The sequence below is a fragment of the Dioscorea cayenensis genome, chromosome 3, assembly GCF_009730915.1.
Source record: "Dioscorea cayenensis subsp. rotundata cultivar TDr96_F1 chromosome 3, TDr96_F1_v2_PseudoChromosome.rev07_lg8_w22 25.fasta, whole genome shotgun sequence".
NCBI classification, from domain to species: domain Eukaryota; kingdom Viridiplantae; phylum Streptophyta; class Magnoliopsida; order Dioscoreales; family Dioscoreaceae; genus Dioscorea; species Dioscorea cayenensis.
The window spans coordinates 748,044-767,239 of NC_052473.1; the positions used below are offsets into that span (position 1 = coordinate 748,044).

Sequence of the window (19,196 nt, forward strand, 5' to 3'; positions counted from 1 at the left end):
GGTTTCAATGTTTGATTTGTGTTTATGATTTTTTAATACTGAAAAAGGCATGACTCGTTCTCATTCTTGTTTCTTTGAGATATAGGTCCGTTAAACAGAACAGCACAAGCAGTACAGTACAAACAATTAAAGTACAATAGTAAATTACGATAATATTTTTTTATTATTTCTATATTTATTTTATAATAAAAAACATACAGTAATATTTTATGAAAATCTTATCAAATTTTACAACGCCCAACAATAGCAACAACTTAAAATAATTAATATAATTTTTTTAAAAAAATTTAATCCACAACAAACAAATTTTCATTAATATCTTAATCCTAAAATACAAATAAATAGATAGATAAATAAATAAAATTATAAATAGATAAATAAACAAATAAATTTTATAAAGATAAATAATTAGATAGATAAATAAAACAAAATAAATCATGTTATCACTTTTTAATGAGTAGTGTAATTTTTAATTTTAAACAGGGACAATTTTGTCATAAATTGTCTTGTACTTCGCAAAAAATTTTGTACCGCGGTAAAAAAAATTAAAAAGTTATACTGTATCGATTGGGTAGTTTGTGCTGTACTTCCATCCCATTTATAAATCAAACGCATAATAATAGAAGTTTTAACTGTCAGCTTAAAATCTTGCATACCAAAGATTGTCATTTGCCCTTTTTTATCAAATTTCCATATTAGAAAAAGAATAATGTAGCTCTTATCCAAAAACTCTAGAAAAAAAAAAACAGAAGGATAAAGAGATGAATATTGATGTTATATAGCAAATTTTGCCATTTTATTTAATGATTTTTCATTGATCAAAGAGAGTTATTGTAAAATTTCTTTTCTTTTTATCACTTTTTCATCTTTAAAAAAAATGAATTTATTTCTTATCCAAAACTTCAGTGAGAGAAAAAAATTGGAAATAGAGACGAATGTTGATGTTATAACAACTTTGCCATTTCTATTAAATAGTGATTATGCATTGATTAAAGAAAGTTATTGCAAAATTTCCTTGCTTTTCTTTTTATCATTTTTTCATCTTCTAAAAAAAAAAAAATCAATTTAATTCTTATCCAAAACTTTAAGGAAAAAAAAAGGTTAATAATGAGAAGAACTTAAATGGATATAATAACAATTTTGCCATTCAATGATTTCTATATTCAATAGTGGAGCCCCATGGTCCAATGTGGCAGACAAAGGGGCCCACAAGCTCAAGCTTGAATGACATCATACTCATCTCCATCTCAACAAAGTTGAACCTGTTCCTTGGAACCTTATTCTTCTCTTTCTGTTACATTATCATCATCTAAAACATCACACAATCACACATGACTAGACAAAACAACAAAGACAAGAACCAACACTCATTATTCTAACAATAAAAAAATAAAATAAATGTTATTTAAGTGCTTTATTTTATACTTTGGAACATAAACAAAAGAATTGAAGAACATATAGAACTTCACTAGAGTCTCATCACCATCACATACATAAAAAAAATATATATATATATATATATATATAAAGCTATCTCTATCTGCTTAACAAGTTCCTATACTTCCTCTTTCTCTGTTTCTCTCTGTTTCTCTCATTATGTGGAAGAGTCTGACAAAGTGAATCAAACAACAAAATGTCAATCAAGAAAACAAAACAAGATTACATGTAAACCATAAAACATAACAAATATGAAGAACAGGCAAACATTAGTGAAACAGAGAGAAGTGTGAACCTCCATTTCAATTAATCACAAAACCAGGCAGACATTGCTCCTGAGATGAATCATTTGCTTCATTAGTTGTAGTTGGGAGTTTGACGACGAGGTTATCTCGGTCCGTAATCCAAATTTTCCCACTTAAACGGAGCAACGCAGCCGAGATCAGGTGAACCTCGGAAGAACAAGCAGACACAAACACAAACTGCGGCGATTGCAAGCATGGAGTGCACGTAAGGACGCTGAAGCAGACCTCGTGATCGGACCGTTGGTCTTATCCGACCCACGTCGATTGAGGCACATTGAGCACAAGATCTTGCATAGAGAGGTCTGGCATTGCATTGTTTGGTCTCTCCAGTGGTATCTTCAGTTTGAACAGTTATTGATACTTGGCCATTTTTCCAGTCCTCAAGCTTCCTGGTCACCAATGTGTTGTATGAATGGTAGCTTCTCATTGATGCATAGGAAAATGGAGTTTGGCCATTATCATCTTGAATTGAATTCCAGCAGTTCAAACCAATCTGAAGTAGAGATTCCAAAATACAACTAATTAAATCATTGTCATAGCTTTAACAAAACTGCAAATTTATCAAATTGTCAAGAGTGTATGTAATAATCAGTCACCTGTTGTGGATCATTGGTCAGTGCATCAACGATTTCATCCGAGTCCTGTGTACATGCAGCAAGATGTAATGGAGTCAATCCGCCTGGACCAGACATGTTCGGAAGGAAAGGGTATAACTTTGAAGCATCAATCCCGCCTGTGACAGAGTAATGTAGTAGCAAATTGATCATTCTCCAGCATTTCCTCTTAACTGCTCTGCTCAAGAGCTGAACCTCTGATAACATGTTGAGTGATTCTTGAACTAGACTCTGGCTTTTCAAGCTTCTTTCTGCGAGTATATCTAGAATCTTTCTCATGAGAGCACACAAATCTCGATCTACAGAAAATGTTAAGAGGAACTTGAACCGTGTGCTGGAGAAATTCTCAAACGGAGATATAGAGAGCCTGTTTGTTCTTTGAAACAACCAGCCAAGTTCATTTAGGAAGTGCAAGACATCGTCCCGGGACCTTGGCCTCCCGTGATCCTGAAGAGGGTCTTCCAGAATCAGGTCTGTCATTCCTATCTGATCCTCAATCTCAGATTCTAAACCTCGCAACTCTTGACATATGGTAGCATCTGCGATGATTATAGGAAAGCTATTTCCTTTGAAACCATTCTCAACCTAAACACGAAATTCAAAAGTCAAATGACGGTGATGATTAGGTATAACCACAAAGACACATAAATATCTTGACATATTTATCAGTGTATCAACCAGATAGGTAGATAATAAGGTCACCTCAATGAAACAGCGCCCGAAGGTATTGGGAGACCCTCCAGGAAAACTGAAGCTCTCAGAGCTGGAATCATCATAAATGGTGCCAGGATAAGCTGAACCCAGCACTTCTTTTGATGTGTAACCACCCATATATGTGCAATGTATTCTGCATATGTATAGAGTAAGAATCACTAATAAAGAAAATCGAAACCACACTGTTTAGTCTAGTAGCAAGCTATCTTTACTCACTTGGTACCGGGAACTGTCAAATTTCGACCTCTCAGCACAAGGGAAGCTTCCTGTCCACCCACAATAGCAACAGGGGATACAGAGATGAGCTCAGGAGCACTCCATGCTTTCCAAGATTTAGACAAATGGATTTTACCTAGAAACAACAAGTCAAGAAATAAGAGAAATATTCTTCTTGAGTATGTGAATCTATAATGAAAATCACCACATCAAGGTAGATGCATCGATCTAGATGAAAGCATACCATCCTTATGCGACACAAGTTGCCTGCTAGTGCGAACCAAAAATCTCCCTTTTCTCCAAAACTCATTACCCGAGCATTGAATGAGGGAATTGACTCTATGATGAAGGTCATCTTCGAGCTGCAAATCAACAGTACAGCAAAGCTGTCTAAGGAAAAGAGAAAGACAACAAAGTAAACGATAGAAAAGGCGCAATAAAGAAACCACATTTATACCTCGTCCCATGCAACAGATGGCATTGATACATATACTGATAGGACGACACAACCAGGTCGAATATAGCTCTCCATTTCTGAAGGGCTACTAGAGAGCCAATTCAATATCTGACATAAAAAGTAAAACATACATTATAGCAAATGCCAACCTGAACAACTTGGAATTGGAAGTATGATTCTCTATCTGAGATTTGACTGCATAAAATAATGATCCACTTCTTTCCTACCTCACCACGTAGGGTCCCAGGTAGAGCACCAGGATCCTTGTCAAAGAGCTTGAAAATAATTCGATCAGTCCGATCCTTCAAAAAAAAAAGAAGAGCTTCTGAGTTTCTAAATACAATAGCTTCCATACAATCATTAGTCCAGAAATAACTAACTAGAATAATAGTTACCTGAGCATCAGAGTTTGAACTAGAAGGTGAATGGTCCGAACCAGAAGAGGAAGTACAACTCGGGTGATATAGATGGCTATGAACTGCACCATTTTCAACTCTCCTTTCGGGGTCTTTAAAAAGTTCTAGAGGTGCTGTGCACCCATAACTTGTGCTTGCTTCCAGTGCCATGCTGTCATCTCTTGAACCTACCATCCTCTTGTTTTTCATACCTTCTGCTGCTGGATGCAAGGGAAAAAGCTTCTGCGCTACCGGAGGAGACGATGACGGAGATCTCTCTTCCATTGGATTACTGCTCTCAGAAGACAAATATTTTCTTGAAGATGCAAATTTCGGGGGGCTGTCATCCTCAACAGAGTTGAATAGTTGGAATGTCAAGTTTGACCGTGCTTCTTGAGCTGGAGGTTTACATACCTCCAAAGTGGATTTAGCAGCAGAGCTGCTCATCCCCTGCCCAGCAGGAGGTAACATTTGCAACAAATTGTTCTGAGAGACAACATCAGATGAGGAATCTGCACATCTTATCTTAGCCTTATTATCATTGCTCCCTTGAGATAGAGAGGCAAGGGCATGAGGGGCAGAACCTGCTAGTGCTGCAGAGAGAACTGCAAGCAAATCCATCGTTGATGAAGCAGATGGGTTCCCCTCAATTCTTGGAGGCGGCTCAGAAGGAACCTGTGGTGAAGCTTGTGCAACATTCAGATCAAACCTTTCTGGTACAGGCAATTTTGCCGCAGAGTTTGGATGAGGCAATGCATTTAATTTTGAAATAATTTGGACAAGCTGATTCTTATCAGGCAGCGGAGAAACATTAGCAAGCTTAGCGGCATTGGTACCTAAAATCGCAAAATGGAAAAGAATAAACCCCAATATAACTCATAGCACACGAGATGGGCTCAATTGTTTTAGCCATACAGCAGACCTTGCAACCGTGTCAAAATGGACAGCAGATTGACAAGATCCACACCAGGTTTAGTCCCATTCTCTTGGCTTCCAGGAAGCAACAAACGTGAAGATGCATCCTCTGGTTGGGTCTTCCTCCTCCTACGATTATGGCCCGCAAGCCTTCGCCTGCAGCTCCTCTTGCCCTCATCAAACTCAGATAGGGGATGAAATCTGGGAGGACATAAGACTCAAAATCACTCAAAAACTCAATTCAAAAAAATATAATAAATAAAAGAAACCAAAAGAGTAAGCACTCAAAATCCCACCTTCACACAGAAATGCAAAAGAAAATGGTAGAAACAGCAAAGATAGGAGGCAGATAATTTGAAAGAAACTCAAATTTCAGAAAATAAAATGATAGGATAACCATTCTAAGAAACAATAAAACTCATGAAAAGCAAACATTGAATCTTTCCCATTTGGGAAAACAAAACATTTTCTTCAATTCCAAATACCATAAATGAGAAATATCAATCAGAAAGCTAAGAGCTGAGCCGCTTACATCTAGCATCAAATCAGGGGGAAAAAATTTTGAACAATAAATGATGGTGTCAGAGAAGAATAGAAGCAAAAAGAGATGAGCTATACCTGCTGCACTGCTGGCAGAACCTCTGCATCTGCTTCGCAACAAGAGCTTTGCTTGTCTTGCTATGAGGCTCGCACACCTTATGCCGGCGATGGTAATCCTTGGCGCCCGAGAGATCAGCCTTACAATCATCGACCTGACACATTGGGTAGTTCCCGCCGCTGCCCGGCGAGCCAGAACGCACCCTCTTGCTCGGCCTCACCACCGGCGCCGCCTCCACAGCATACGACCCACCTCCGAGCTTCAAAGTGAGGTTCTCCCCAACCTCGTTCACGCCTTTGGAGCCATCATCCCCTTTCTTCTTCTTCTCCGGTTCGGGGGCGACCTTCGCGGGCGGATTGGCGGTTCCGAGAGAGAGGGTTTCTGAAGGTTTCGCGGAGAAGCTCACGCTATCCCAATCCCACATCCTAGGGTTCCAGTTGGAGTTCGGGTTCAAAGCGCTGGGGGGCAACTGGTTGTGAAGGTAGCTAGGGTTTTGCCACGGCAAATCTCGCTTTTTGGGGACTGGGGGCTCGTGGAAGCGGCCAGCGAGAGGCTGGTGAATGAACATGGGCGGAGCTACCTGCGCCCCGACCTCTCTCTCCATTTCTCTCGTCAAAACAAACCCTAAATCCCCTTCAAAATCACTGTCCTTCGATTCGCCTCTCTAGATCTCTACTTTCCACTTTTTTCCCCCTCAAAATCACTCCTTTTCTTCGATTCTCACATGAAAACAACCTAATTTCACAAAATTTTCAAAAAAACAAACCAGAAAATTTCATTTTTCAAAGCAAAAATCAAAACGAAACCATCAAAAAAGGCGTCTCAACAAAAACCAAAAAAAGAAACATACCTTAAATTGAAATCTAGCGATTCACCTCCATCCTATGCATCAAAAAGGGAAAACCACACAAACCCTAAGCTCCAAAAAAACCTCGATCTCCAACAGTACATCAATCAAAAGAACACCCAAAAACAACAGCTTTCCCAGCGCCAACCACCGATTCAGATCCAAACGCCTCCGGATCTAAAACCTATTGGATCAAGAGATCCAAAAAAGATCCAATAATCACAACCAAGATCCCCCTTTTCGACGACCAGAAGGAGATGACAACAAGAGAGAAAGACAAGCTCTTCTTCTTCTTCTTCTCCGTCTTCTTCTTCTTCTTCTTCTTCTTCTTCATTGTTTGGGGTTCTCTCCCTCGCTTTACTTCGTCACAGTGAGTGGCATTGCTGTAAATAAACCCCAACTCCTTGGGCTTTTCTTTTCTCTTACTTCCTTACTAACTTTTAATTATTTCAGTAAAAAAAAAAAAACCTAAAAATTACTTTTCCTTTTTTGGTGGGAAAAACAAATCATATTTAAATTTTAAATATTAAATTACCTAAAAAAAGTAAAGTAAAGAGTGGAAAAAAAGAAACAATTAAATATTTAATTTCAATGCTGGTACAACCAGATTGCTATCTAGATTTCATGTGTTTTGTCTCTATTTGACGCGTTACACATGTTGCTTCTCTTTGTTATTATAATTTTTTATTATTTAAAAAATATATATATTTTTTCAAGACGTGAAAAGCCGATGATTTATTGATCTATTAACACGGAATCTTTGTATAGGATATTCGTATTTTGTATAAAAAAATTGTTTTAAATCTTAACTAATACATAATGAGAACACGAATAAATTGATAATAATAACTTCATAGATGTGTATGCTGATGATATAACTTATTTATATTTGTAAAAAAAAATAAGTTGCAAATATACTCTCACAGCTAGAGACGGTTGGTATTACTGCTTTGAGCTTGTTTTGAGCTCAATAAATTAAAATCCCATAAATCAAAATTTATACTATGAGACCAATACTGCAGGACTGAAGGCAATTTGATCGGAAAAAATATACTATAACTACTATGAGTATATAATTTAATGCTTAATTGATTGTGATTTATTAAAAATTATACAAATATATTAAATTAAAAAGTAAATTTAAAAACAAATTTATTTAATTCTGTATAAAATTTTTAATATAACAAGTAAAAATAAATAGATAAGATCTCCAAAATATGACAACTAAATAGAAACACAAAGAAGTATTTTAATACATTAATATTTAAAATTAAAATTAAAAACATATAATTACAAATAAAAAAATCAAGAATTGGACCACAAATGGGGGAGGGATTTGGATGTAATGGGAAACAAGAATCTTGAATGTTTCAAAGGCCATAGTCAACTTGCTTTCCATTCTTCCCTTCAATTTGAATCATAAAATGTATATATATATATATATAATTGTTGTATAGATCTCTATAATTATATATTTTTTATTTTTTTAATATTTACAATATTTTTAGATATAATTAAATTTTTATATTTAGTCAACTTGGATCATTTTAGTCCGCGGTCTATATGAATAAATAGATAGATAAGTGCAAATTGTAAGGACTTAATTATATATAAAAAATATTACAGTGGACTAGAACGATCCAACTCGATTAGATATGAGGATTTAACTATACCCAAAAATATTAAAAAAACAAAAAGTACAAAAAGTACATAATTATCAGGCAATTAAACCTATATATATATTTATAATTACATGATGTATTTGATGTTTTTGGTACGTTAGTACTAATAATAAGACTAAGATTAATTAAGAGGTTGAGATCTCAAATCCTTTTTGATTTTGTGGTTTTAATAAGATCAAAACAAGTTGGTGGAACCATTTAATACAAATTTATAATTATGATTATTTTTTTAAAAAAATAATTTTATATTTTTTTATTGGGGAAAAAAATATTTTTTTACTGTTGAAAAAACTTTTTAGAATTAGTCCAGGTGTCAGAGAACATAGGATGGTGGAAGACGAATAGAATAATGACACGTGTTCGACTGTGAAAGTTTGGGGCGTTGCTGTTCTCGAGGTGACAGCTGTTCTCACTCACCCTCTTTGATGCCACCCTGCCCTTTTCGTACGGCGCCACGTATCTCGTAATCTGAGCCGTTCATCGCCGATTGAGCCATCACCCGTACGGTACGTCATCGACTGGGGCCCACTTGTAACGATGTGGATTTGTCTGGCTTTTTTTCAATTTAACCCCTAAACCTTTTTAATGACAGTATTACCCTCGTTTGTTTGAGGGAATAATGAGAATGGCAAGCAGTGGCAGTGGTGGGACATCATGTAGCGCCACGTGTCACGTTCCGATGAGATTGTGATTAGACCTGATAAAACAACCCCTTTTTGTTGTAATTTTTGTTTCTATTTTAAATATAATTTGAATTTGAAATATATATATGTGTATAAATATCCAAAACCTCTTAATCTAGAGATTTTAACTGCAATTAAAAAATAAGGGTAAGACATTCAAATACTTTTAAAGACTTATTAAAAAAACAATAATAGTAACAAATAATTTATGGATGTTGTTTGGTAACTCAAATTTTTCATCGCGGCATAGACTAGATAATCAATTTCTGGCCGATATATATATTAATGAATATACTGTTTTTGTCAATATATGTATGCACGCCAAAAGGTATGTGGACTAATAATTTTATCTCTGATTAATAATAAGAAGTGAGAGTTCAGTGCAAGATTTATTAAAAATAACAGTGGTAATAGATCGCCTGTGATAAATGTCAATTCATAGTTTAAATTTTTTGTCCCCGAATGAGGATGTACGGTTTAGACGATCAATTTCTGGCATTGCACACCTTGATGTATATATATATCGTCCTTTGTCAAAATTGATATATATATATATATATATATATATGGTGAGAAAAATCAAGTTAAAAGGGCGTCCTGGGCACGTTTAAAAGTAATTAAACTTGACCAAGTTGCATGTAAACATTGACTGGTCCTAACAAAAAAAAAAGTGGGTTTAACTTTTTCAACATTGTGTGACCACTAATTCTCTTGTATATTCTACTTGCAATTAGGCTTCCATTTTTATCCTTTAAAAAAAAAGAAAAATAAATAAAAAAGAAATGAAAAACCATATATATATATATGGAGTAGGTAATGAAAACTTGTATTATTAGAGAAGGCTTGAAAACAAGTGAATATTAAAGAGATAGCATTGCCTCCTTGGTGTACAACATGAGCTTCATTTTTAAGAAGAAAATCAATCAAATAAGTAAAGAGCAAGTAACTAATAAATTAAATAATATTATTCAGAGAAACATGTGGGGACTTTAACAGATAATAAGGCCAAAGAAGATGAAATGCATTCAGATATATATATATATATATATATACACATATTAGTTAATTTATTGGAATAAATAGAGCAAGAAGAAGTGGGCAATCACATGCATGCACTCATGCATCTTATCAGAGTCCAGAGTGAAGAACAATATGAAGGGAATAACATAATGTATGTATGTACATTCTCCAACATCTTGTTCAAAAGGAAATTTCACAGGACAATGCCAATATCTGAATCTTGATGCTCAACCCCACCCACTTGCACATCATATATATAGCTCATAAAACTCAAATATATATATATATATATATTATTAATTATTTATAATTAATTATATCAAACTTATTTAGAAGTTAATTAATTAATTAATTAGTTGGGTCTGATAACACGGTTTCTAGTTGATCTTCCAAGACTATCAATGAGAGCTTCTCCAATGCCTTCTCCAATGCCTTCAATGAGGCCACCAATGATGCCAAAGAGTGCATGGGTGGCAAGCTTAGCTGCAGTTCCTAACATGTTATGCTTCTTTGGAGGTTTAATCCCATGCACGTAAAGCCCATTCACCATATCCTTTGCACAAATGGCATGAATAAAGTATCCACAAAGATTGCAACCAAAGAACAAGCCAGACTTCTTTTTGTTGCACACTTGGCAGGTGTAAAACAGGCTTGAATGATCTCCACCAGTGCTTGAAGAAGAAGAAGAAGAAGAAAGAGTAGTACTGATAATTAGTGGATGTTCATGGACTGGGAGGTTCATCTCTCCATTCATGGTGGCACAACATGGGTGCATGGCAAAACTACAAGTTGTACAATGGAAGGCATATCCTTTCACTGTTTTGCAACATATGTCACATTTTGATCTTAGATAACCACCTGCATGTATATCAATGTGATAAGTTGGTGCACATTAAAATAATTTATGTTATATGTGTGTGTGTGTGTGTGAATATGTGTGTTTGTGTGTGTATATATATATATATATATACCTGGTTTTGTGAAGAAGATGAGCTGGTGTTTCGTGTGGAAAGGATGAGCAATGAGAGAAGGAGGAGCAAGAGCACAAAAGTCATGGAGTTCAAAGTCACAAGTTTGGCACCTAAACCTCAAGCCAGCACCATACTCTTTGCAACCCATGCAGGTAAAGAAATAAGGCAAGTTCAATGGGACTAGAGGGTGTTGAAGGTGGCTAAAATGGAAGATTTCACCACCTTGGTTTGGCTTTGCCATTGTTATGATCTCCATTGATGATGGAGGAGATCTAAATGAAGAAAACCTGTTTGATCTCTTTGGTGTCAGACTGTTCATGCTGCTGCTCCTTTCTTGGAACTTTGTTATATCTTTATTGAGTGACCTGAAAGCAAGCATTCAGAGTACTATTTATGCTTTGAAAAAAAGTGGAGTTATTGCTTGATTAGCTCATGAAATGGCTAGAGGAATCCAGTGAGACATGTACTTGCTTTAGCTAGAAAGTAATGAATTATTGAAAGCTTTAACACACATATAGATATATAGTTTATGCATGATTAATTTCTATGATAAAATATTTGAAAGCTAGCTATACATCAAGCAAGACATATTAATTAACTTGCCAACTATATAAAAATATATATATATATACAGTAATATGATTGGTGGACCATTGAGTTTCAGATTCTAGATGAAAATTTATATATAAGATATATGTTAGGACCAACCTAGAGTTCCACTAAAGAGTCATGACAAATGGACCTTTTTGGAAACATTGCATGTGATGAAGGCCATAATGGGCATTGGGTTTCTCATGAATAATGACCAAATTGAACCTTAGTTTAGGAGTCATTACTGAATAATTAAGAAACAAAAATCACAGAGTTTATTGAATTTAGAATGCATGTATGCAACATTAAGATAATTTATGAGTTTATTTGTTTAAATTAAGAAGGTGGAGATAGGTGTAATTGCATGAATTGAGATGCTTGGCTTTTGCTTTGGGCCATTCCTTTCCATGCTTGTGATATGAATCCCTGTAATCTTGAAAGAAAGGGATTCTTATTCTATTCCAACAGCTCAATAAGATAATGCCTACATTTAGAACTTTATCAACCAATCACATTGCATGCGCTGTCTTTTAATTGATTAGCTTTTAATCCATTGTAAATTTAATGTATAATTTATTTTGGTCTTTTAATATAATGACCGTACGTGCTAACACAATTAAAATGATGCACTATTTTCAAGCTTAACAAATTGCTTTTGTCTTGGTTCTCAACCATCCTAGAGAAATTAGAGAGAGAAGTTATAAGACTGCATAACTATTGTTAGACACAGTTTGAAGTTCTTTGGGCCTCGTACACTCGAAGCTAGTGAGGTTCCTACGATCGAGGAGGATTCGGACAGAGTGACGGGCTAATTGTTCTTTTCTTATTTTGGGCTTTGTGAAAGTCTTTGTTCTTTTTTGTTTAGGTTTGTTGTTATTGCTCCACAGCCAGTGGACTTCTTATGTTTATTTTGTAAATCTATTTTTGTTTTATTTTGGAGTGATTTAATTAATTTTTTTAAAAAAATAAAAATAATGCATGAATACATCATCAGATTAGGTCAATTATATATCTCTTTGATCAGTCTAAAAGATGTCTTTTTAATGACTAGTCAAGTCAACCAAATAAAAAACTATGAAGTTAGATGTATATTGCTTATTATTTGTTATTCTTCAAAGCTCATAAACTAATAGGAATAATATTGGTAATTAATTATTGGAAAAACATAAATTTTCATCCATCATCCATCAGATATATATATATATATAGCTTGATTACTAGTCAAAGACAGTGATATTTGGGGCCCATATAATGCATCATTATATTCTCATATTACTTGGCTTCATGTCATGAACAATTAACAAACTAGTTTTAATTTCTTTTTGCAAATATGCCCAAGTCATCAAATATATCATCATCCCAATTACATATGCATTATTGGATATATATATATATATATAGACTCATTAATTTTTCTCATTTCTCTCCGATAATTAGTATATATTCTTCTCATTTCTCTATCTCTATCTACATATCTTTCTATGCATCAATTAGTATGTAATTTGAATGAAGGAATTTCTAGAAAATAAAGTGATGTTGATGAAGTTTCTATAGTCTCAATAGAATTGTAATAGTGCATTTGAGTCTTTAAAGACCTTATAGCATGAAATTTCTCTGAAACTACTTGTAAAAGACTTAAAAATAAAGAATTAAACAAAAGTGTTAGTCAAATAAAAGGCCATAGGTGTCTATGCATGTCATTCAAGTTTGGACTTTGAATTTTTCATTTTATTATTGATTAAATTTTTTCCATAGTTTTAATTTTTGAAATAAATAGTAATTAAATAATATTTTTGTACATATAAGAGTTATTGAATTCAAGTTGCCAATCTATAAATGGATGGAGCTAGATTAAATAAATTAAAAGTGAGTTACAATATTATTATATATAAATAACACTTTTCTTAAGGAGCATCTTATAAAATTAATATGAGTTTACAGAGAAAGCACAAGGCAAATAGCTGTCATGAGGATTTTTTTAAGTACCTGCATGTGGCCTGCCAATTCTGACCAAGTATTCTAATTTGACTTTAATTGGGTACTTCTTTTCACATTATTAAATTTGCCCCTTTGCTGTTATTTATCTTTTATTATATTAATTGTCAACAACAAAAACATATATATAATATATTTGTTTATGTAAATTTTAAAATCTAAATACATTTGAGATCAGTTGTTTGATTATGATCTAACAGTTATTATTTATAAGAGTAATGTACAAAATTACTATTTTTCGGCCTGTCAAGTGTCAGTTGATAATATACATAAATAAATTACGATCATTAGATGCATCCGAATGTGATAGATTTAGGTATATATATATATATATTATAAATATAAATAAAAAGGGTAAAAAAACAAAAGGGTGAAAAGGATCTCATGTATATACTATGATATAAATAAATCATAGATCTTAATCATTTGATAACATCGATAGCTAATAGCACAGTAATATATACAGTAATTACTGTTTAAAACAATGTAATAAATAATGATACTATTTATCAACGTTAGTATTGGATCGATTATCCAACTGCTGATAATCGGATATTTATAGATTTTTTTATCAATGTACGTATCACAGAGGATATATATATATATATATATTATAAATATAAATGAAAAAGTTGAAAAAAAATAAAAGGGTAAAAGGGTCCATTACTCCAACCTGTTAATATCATGTACACACCTTCATCCTCTGACCATTTGATATAAAGAAAACCTTAAGAGTACTACATCACCAACAACATCTCCAACTCCCTCTTCTTCTTCTCTTTCACCAAACAAAGAAAGAAACCAAGTTCTTGATCTTGAGACCATGCTTAAATCTAAAAAGCTCCATCTCATCTTCCTCACAGTCCTCTTCCTTCTCTTCATCTTCCTCTCAACCACAAAGTCTGATGATCATATTCAGAGCTTCTCCCTTGCCAACTTCACCAGGGATAACACAGATCCCTGACTTCTTCTTCTCCGTAGACACCGGTGTGTCCCAGAATGCCCTTCAGATCACACCGGACACCTCCAACGTCCAAGACAACTACCTTGTCAACAAGTCTGGCAGGGTTATCTTCAATACTCCATTCCAACTCTGGCAACCATTAAATTCCACAACCAAACGTTCAGCTTCTTTCAACACCTCCATCCTCGTCAACGTCTTCCGTGTCAACCAATCAGTCATCCCCGGTGAAGGTATAGCTTTTGCCATTTTGCCATCTTTAGATGATCCTCCTGCTGGTAGCCATGGTGGCTACCTTGGCCTTACCAATGAGACTTTAGATGGAAAACCTTCAAACCGGTTTGTAGCCATTGAGCTTGATACTGTGCAACAATCTTATGATCCTGATAACAACCACATAGGTCTGGATATAAACAGTGTCAAGAACCAAACTACTGCACCTTTGACACCATTTGGTATAGAGATTGTTCCTGTAACACCAACCAAATACACAGTGTGGATAGATTATGATGGTGTTAATCATAGGATAGATGTGTTCATGGCCAAGGAAGGGGTGGCCAAGCCTGGAAAGCCAGCTTTAACCCAGTCATTAGATATTAGCTTGTTTGTTTCTCAGTGGTCTTACTTTGGTTTCTCTGCATCCACTAGTTCCAACTATGAGCTTCACTGTGTGCTTGGATGGAACCTTACCATTGAGATACTTCCTGGAGATAAGAAAAGTAGTTTTACAACATGGAAGATTGTGGTGATCCTGGTTGCATTGTTGGTTGTGTTAATCACTGTGTTTGGGTTGGTTGTTAGCTTTTACATGAAGAGAAGGAAGGTGAGGGATGATCCAAGTGTGTTGATGGGAGCTTTGAAGAGTTTACCAGGGACACCAAGAGAGTTTGAGTTCAAGGAGTTGAAGAAAGCTACTAACAACTTTGATGAGAAGTTGAAGTTAGGTCAAGGAGGTTTTGGAATTGTTTACAAGGGTGTTCTTGCCGGAGAGAACGCTGAGGTGGCTGTCAAGATGTTCTCTAGGGACAGAACCAAGTGCCAAGATGATTTCTTGCATGAACTCACCATCATCAACCGGTTGAGACACAAACATCTAGTCAAACTTTTAGGTAAATATTCTCATCATTAATTCATTTTTTTTTCTAAATAATTTCATTTTCCAATGATATATATATATAGTCCTTAAACAAATGGATTTGGCTATGATTTATCATTTATGTCATGCTCATGAGCTGTTCACTGATGCAAGTTGTTAGCTAGGAGCATGTGACTAACAAAACAATGACTTGTTTGTTTGGAAAACTACAACAAAGACTCTTGGATTTCTCTTAGTTACTACGTTTGGTTCGAGAACTAGATTATTTCATAATTTTTTTTTATCACAGTCTGACATGTATCTCTAAATCACAACATAAAAATATAACAGCATATATGTCAAGCTATGATAAAAAAAAATTAAAAAAATAACTGATTCTGGAATCAGGCGAGATGACTTTAGATTCCCTCATCAATGTTATCTAATTAGTGCAATGCATGCATTTACTTATTACCAGGATGGTGCCACAAGAATGGACTACTTTTACTTGTATATGAGTACATGCCAAACGGAAGTCTAGACCAGCATCTATTCATCAACGCCGGCGATGACCGGCCTTTACTTCCCTGGGACCGACGTTACACAATTATCGCCGACGTTGCCTCGGCTCTCCACTACCTTCACAATGAATACGATCAAAGAGTAGTGCACAGAGATCTCAAAGCATCAAACATCATGCTTGACTCTTTGTTTAATGCTAGATTAGGTGATTTCGGTCTTGCTCGAGCATTAGAAACAGATAAAACTTCTTATGCTGAGTTAGAGCTCGGCGGCGTGCCGGGAACAATGGGGTACATAGCACCGGAATGCTTCCACACCGGAAAAGCCACAAGAGAGTCTGATTTATATGCTTTTGGTGCTGTTGTTCTTGAGACAGTCTCCGGCAAGCGTCCACGTTGTGATATTTCAGGGTTTCAGTTCTTGGTTGATTGGGTTTGGAAACTATATAGGGAAGGAAGACTTCTTGATGCTGTTGATGGGAGGCTCGCCGGAGAGTTTGACGGCGAGAAGGCACGGCGGTTGTTGTTGCTTGGGTTGGCTTGTAGTAATCCGGCAGCAGGGGAAAGGCCAAAGGCTGAGGTTGTGGTGCAGATTATATATGGGACGGTGGAGCCCCCGGTGATACCACCTTTCAGACCGGCGTTTGTTTGGCCGTCGGCGGCGGTTGTGGGTGATGATTTGGAGTCTAGTACTAAGAGTTCGGTGGTGACTTCGTCTTATTATGGTTCGTCGGCAGGGTGGACTTCTCAGTGTCTTAGTAAAGAGGTTCATGCTTCAACGTTGGAAGATGTTTCTTTGCCATGAATTATCATTGATCATGCATGCATGCATGCATGAATGTTTTTGGGTAGCTAACTTGAAAATTGGTGAGGAGTAGCTCTTTGTTTTGATTTGATTGGTTTAACTTTGTTGTATCTTTGAGTTTTAGAGGCTCTTTGTAATTGTGTAATTAAGAGAGGGTCTTTTTATTTTATTTAATTTTATTTTTTGTGGTTATTATGAATGTATGAGAAGTTATGATTTGTATGTATATATGATATATATAAATTTTTGGTTTTAATGATAAATAGTTTGTGCCACACACACATGATGATTACTTTTTTTGGGTGTCACTATATATATATTTATATTTTGAATGTACTTGTTCATGGGTGGATCCGAGTCATTTTCTATTATGATATTTATTATAATATATTAGTTATATTAGTCTTCACTTTTTTTTTTTATGACTCCAATCTTGTTTGTAGTCTTTTAATTTGATGTAAGATATGGTTTAGAATTTTAAAGCTTCAATTAGTTGTGCTATCTACTTGAAAATTAAAAGACAATAGATTTAAGGCCAATGTTATATTAAGTTAAATAAATACTAGTTGTGGGGTGAGTAAACTTACAAGAAATTTCTCATATTCCAGATGCCAATCAAAGTCATTTGGTATTCATCCTCATTTCCTTGAGGGTTCCCATTCATCTTTGATTTCTTTGAAATGGAATTAATGAATGAATGTTTTATTAAAAAAAAGGTAGCTGTTGAGGAGGTTCACATGTCACAAGGTGGGGCATATGTGCTTGTCTTTTGGAATATCAAGGAGGTGTTGAACTGATTTAATTAATTGATTAAGTTATATCAGATGATATAAGCTTGATTGATCCTCACTAATTAAAATAATCACCCATTAATTAACTATATTGTAAGAAGGTATATTGAATCTTTTCTCACTGAAATCATATATATATATATACCAAATATAATTATGTCCATCAAACACTAAATAAGATAATGATGCTTTGTCTCTTCTTTCTTTTATACCTTGATCTTTATTTATTATTTTATTTCATAATTTTTTTATTTTGACAAAGATGATGAGCATTGTTTAAAGGGGCAATGCATGTTCAAAAGTGCACTAGTTATGATGATTTAATAACTTTTTAGAGATTTATAATATATATGGGACGGGCTAGCACACGCGATAATGAAAGTATGTCACGTGCAACCAAAATGAGATATCAGGACCATAATCTCATAATGGTAAATGCCCCAACCATATATATATAACTCCAAACTCCAAAGAGTTACATAATATGACTTATTCCATAAAAGACTTACATTAGATCCAATGCACAATGGATGAACAATTCTTTATATTTAACAGTAAATAAATAGTAATATACAATATGTTTAGGAACAAGATTTCAAACCCCTGTCAATCGTCTTGCCACCAAACCATGCTAATTAATGTTGGTTTTGATCTTGAAATTGATCTAATAATTAATTTCGATGAAATAAGTATTTAAATTAAATAATTAAAAAAATTTATATTAATTCATTCAAAGAGAGTTATTGAAGAGAAAGATTGAAATAAAGATAAAACAAATATAATAACAATTGGGAAAAGAACTGGCTTCCTAATTAGAAATATTGCCAAACTTGTATTTGTGGAAGAGTCCATGGCCTCCAATTAAGTGAGTTGAAAGAATGTTATGCTTGGCAAATAATTCAACAACTACTCCAACTTATTTTCATTGTAAAAACTATATCTTGTGCAAAAAATAAAAATATATATATATATATTTAAAATAAGTATAGATAAAATTGAATGTTTATTCTCTAATAAATATATCATTAGCAAGTTTTTTTAAGCTATATTATTTTTTTCAGATTAAATCTTAAGATTTTCTCGAAGTAATCATGTAAAAGGTAAATTATTATAGACTTTTCTACTTTTCCTAATTCACAAACTTATCTTGAAATTTGTTTATGTGACAAAAAAAAAAATAGATGCATTTTTATGTATTCTAAATTATATCGTTGACCATGCTTTTAAAACTATTTTTGTGTAGAATATATAATACATAAACTTAAAATTAATTTTATTTTTTAAATACAAGCAAAACTTAAATAAATCAAATTATTGAAAAAATCTCTTTAAAGTATTATAATTCAAACATTTAAATTAAAATTGCATAAGAAACATCCATAACTTAGTGGTACCTACTATAGTATTGGATATGGGGGTCTTGAATTTGAGCAACTCAACTCGCAATAAGCAAATTCTCCTAGAAAATGTTTTTGTGTGAAAAACACTTTCTTTCTTTTAAGGTTCCACATATATATAAAAATATGAATGACTTAGATGGAGTTAGATAGGTGTAGTTAGTGTAGTTCACCATTGACATTGTGACACGTGTCCCAAATATATA

The 19,196-nt window shown here is 34.2% G+C and overlaps 3 protein-coding genes across 3 annotated transcripts; 1 reads left to right on the top strand and 2 right to left on the bottom strand.

Annotated features, from left to right (window-relative positions):
- Positions 1-1,541: 1,541 nt before the first annotated feature.
- LOC120249393 (squamosa promoter-binding-like protein 15) lies at positions 1,542-6,864 on the bottom strand. The gene is made up of 11 exons (XM_039257885.1): positions 6,502-6,864; positions 5,672-6,386; positions 5,061-5,254; positions 4,139-4,974; positions 3,971-4,045; positions 3,744-3,851; positions 3,531-3,648; positions 3,287-3,422; positions 3,059-3,203; positions 2,339-2,941; positions 1,542-2,235 (listed from the first exon to the last, which is right to left on the bottom strand). The coding sequence occupies exons 2-11, from the start codon at positions 6,253-6,255 to the stop codon at positions 1,825-1,827; spliced, it is 3,210 nt and encodes a 1,069-aa protein (XP_039113819.1). The 5' UTR covers positions 6,256-6,386; positions 6,502-6,864; the 3' UTR covers positions 1,542-1,824.
- Positions 6,865-10,235: 3,371 nt separating this feature from the next.
- LOC120255027 lies at positions 10,236-11,233 on the bottom strand. The gene is made up of 2 exons (XM_039262950.1): positions 10,855-11,233; positions 10,236-10,741 (listed from the first exon to the last, which is right to left on the bottom strand). The coding sequence occupies exons 1-2, from the start codon at positions 11,231-11,233 to the stop codon at positions 10,236-10,238; spliced, it is 885 nt and encodes a 294-aa protein (XP_039118884.1).
- A 2,969-nt stretch (positions 11,234-14,202) lies between these two features.
- On the top strand, positions 14,203-16,837 carry LOC120283519 (probable L-type lectin-domain containing receptor kinase S.5). Its single transcript, XM_039290218.1, has 2 exons — positions 14,203-15,510; positions 15,955-16,837. The coding sequence occupies exons 1-2, from the start codon at positions 14,346-14,348 to the stop codon at positions 16,800-16,802; spliced, it is 2,013 nt and encodes a 670-aa protein (XP_039146152.1). The 5' UTR covers positions 14,203-14,345; the 3' UTR covers positions 16,803-16,837.
- The last annotated feature ends 2,359 nt before the right edge of the window (positions 16,838-19,196 follow it).

Excerpts from the sequence above, each read along its gene's own strand:
- LOC120283519 (XM_039290218.1), top strand. The coding sequence starts at position 14,346 with ATGATCATATTCAGAGCTTCTCCCTTGCCAACTTCACCAGGGATAACA. Across the intron at positions 15,511-15,954 it reads ACATCTAGTCAAACTTTTAG|GATGGTGCCACAAGAATGGA; the intron begins GTAAATATTCTC and ends ACTTATTACCAG.
- LOC120249393 (XM_039257885.1), bottom strand. The coding sequence starts at position 6,255 with ATGGAGAGAGAGGTCGGGGCGCAGGTAGCTCCGCCCATGTTCATTCAC. Across the intron at positions 4,975-5,060 it reads CATTTTGACACGGTTGCAAG|GTACCAATGCCGCTAAGCTT; the intron begins GTCTGCTGTATG and ends TTGCGATTTTAG. Across the intron at positions 3,852-3,970 it reads CTGGGACCCTACGTGGTGAG|ATATTGAATTGGCTCTCTAG; the intron begins GTAGGAAAGAAG and ends TTTTTATGTCAG.
- LOC120255027 (XM_039262950.1), bottom strand. The coding sequence starts at position 11,233 with ATGCTTGCTTTCAGGTCACTCAATAAAGATATAACAAAGTTCCAAGAA. Across the intron at positions 10,742-10,854 it reads CATCTTCTTCACAAAACCAG|GTGGTTATCTAAGATCAAAA; the intron begins GTATATATATAT and ends ATATACATGCAG.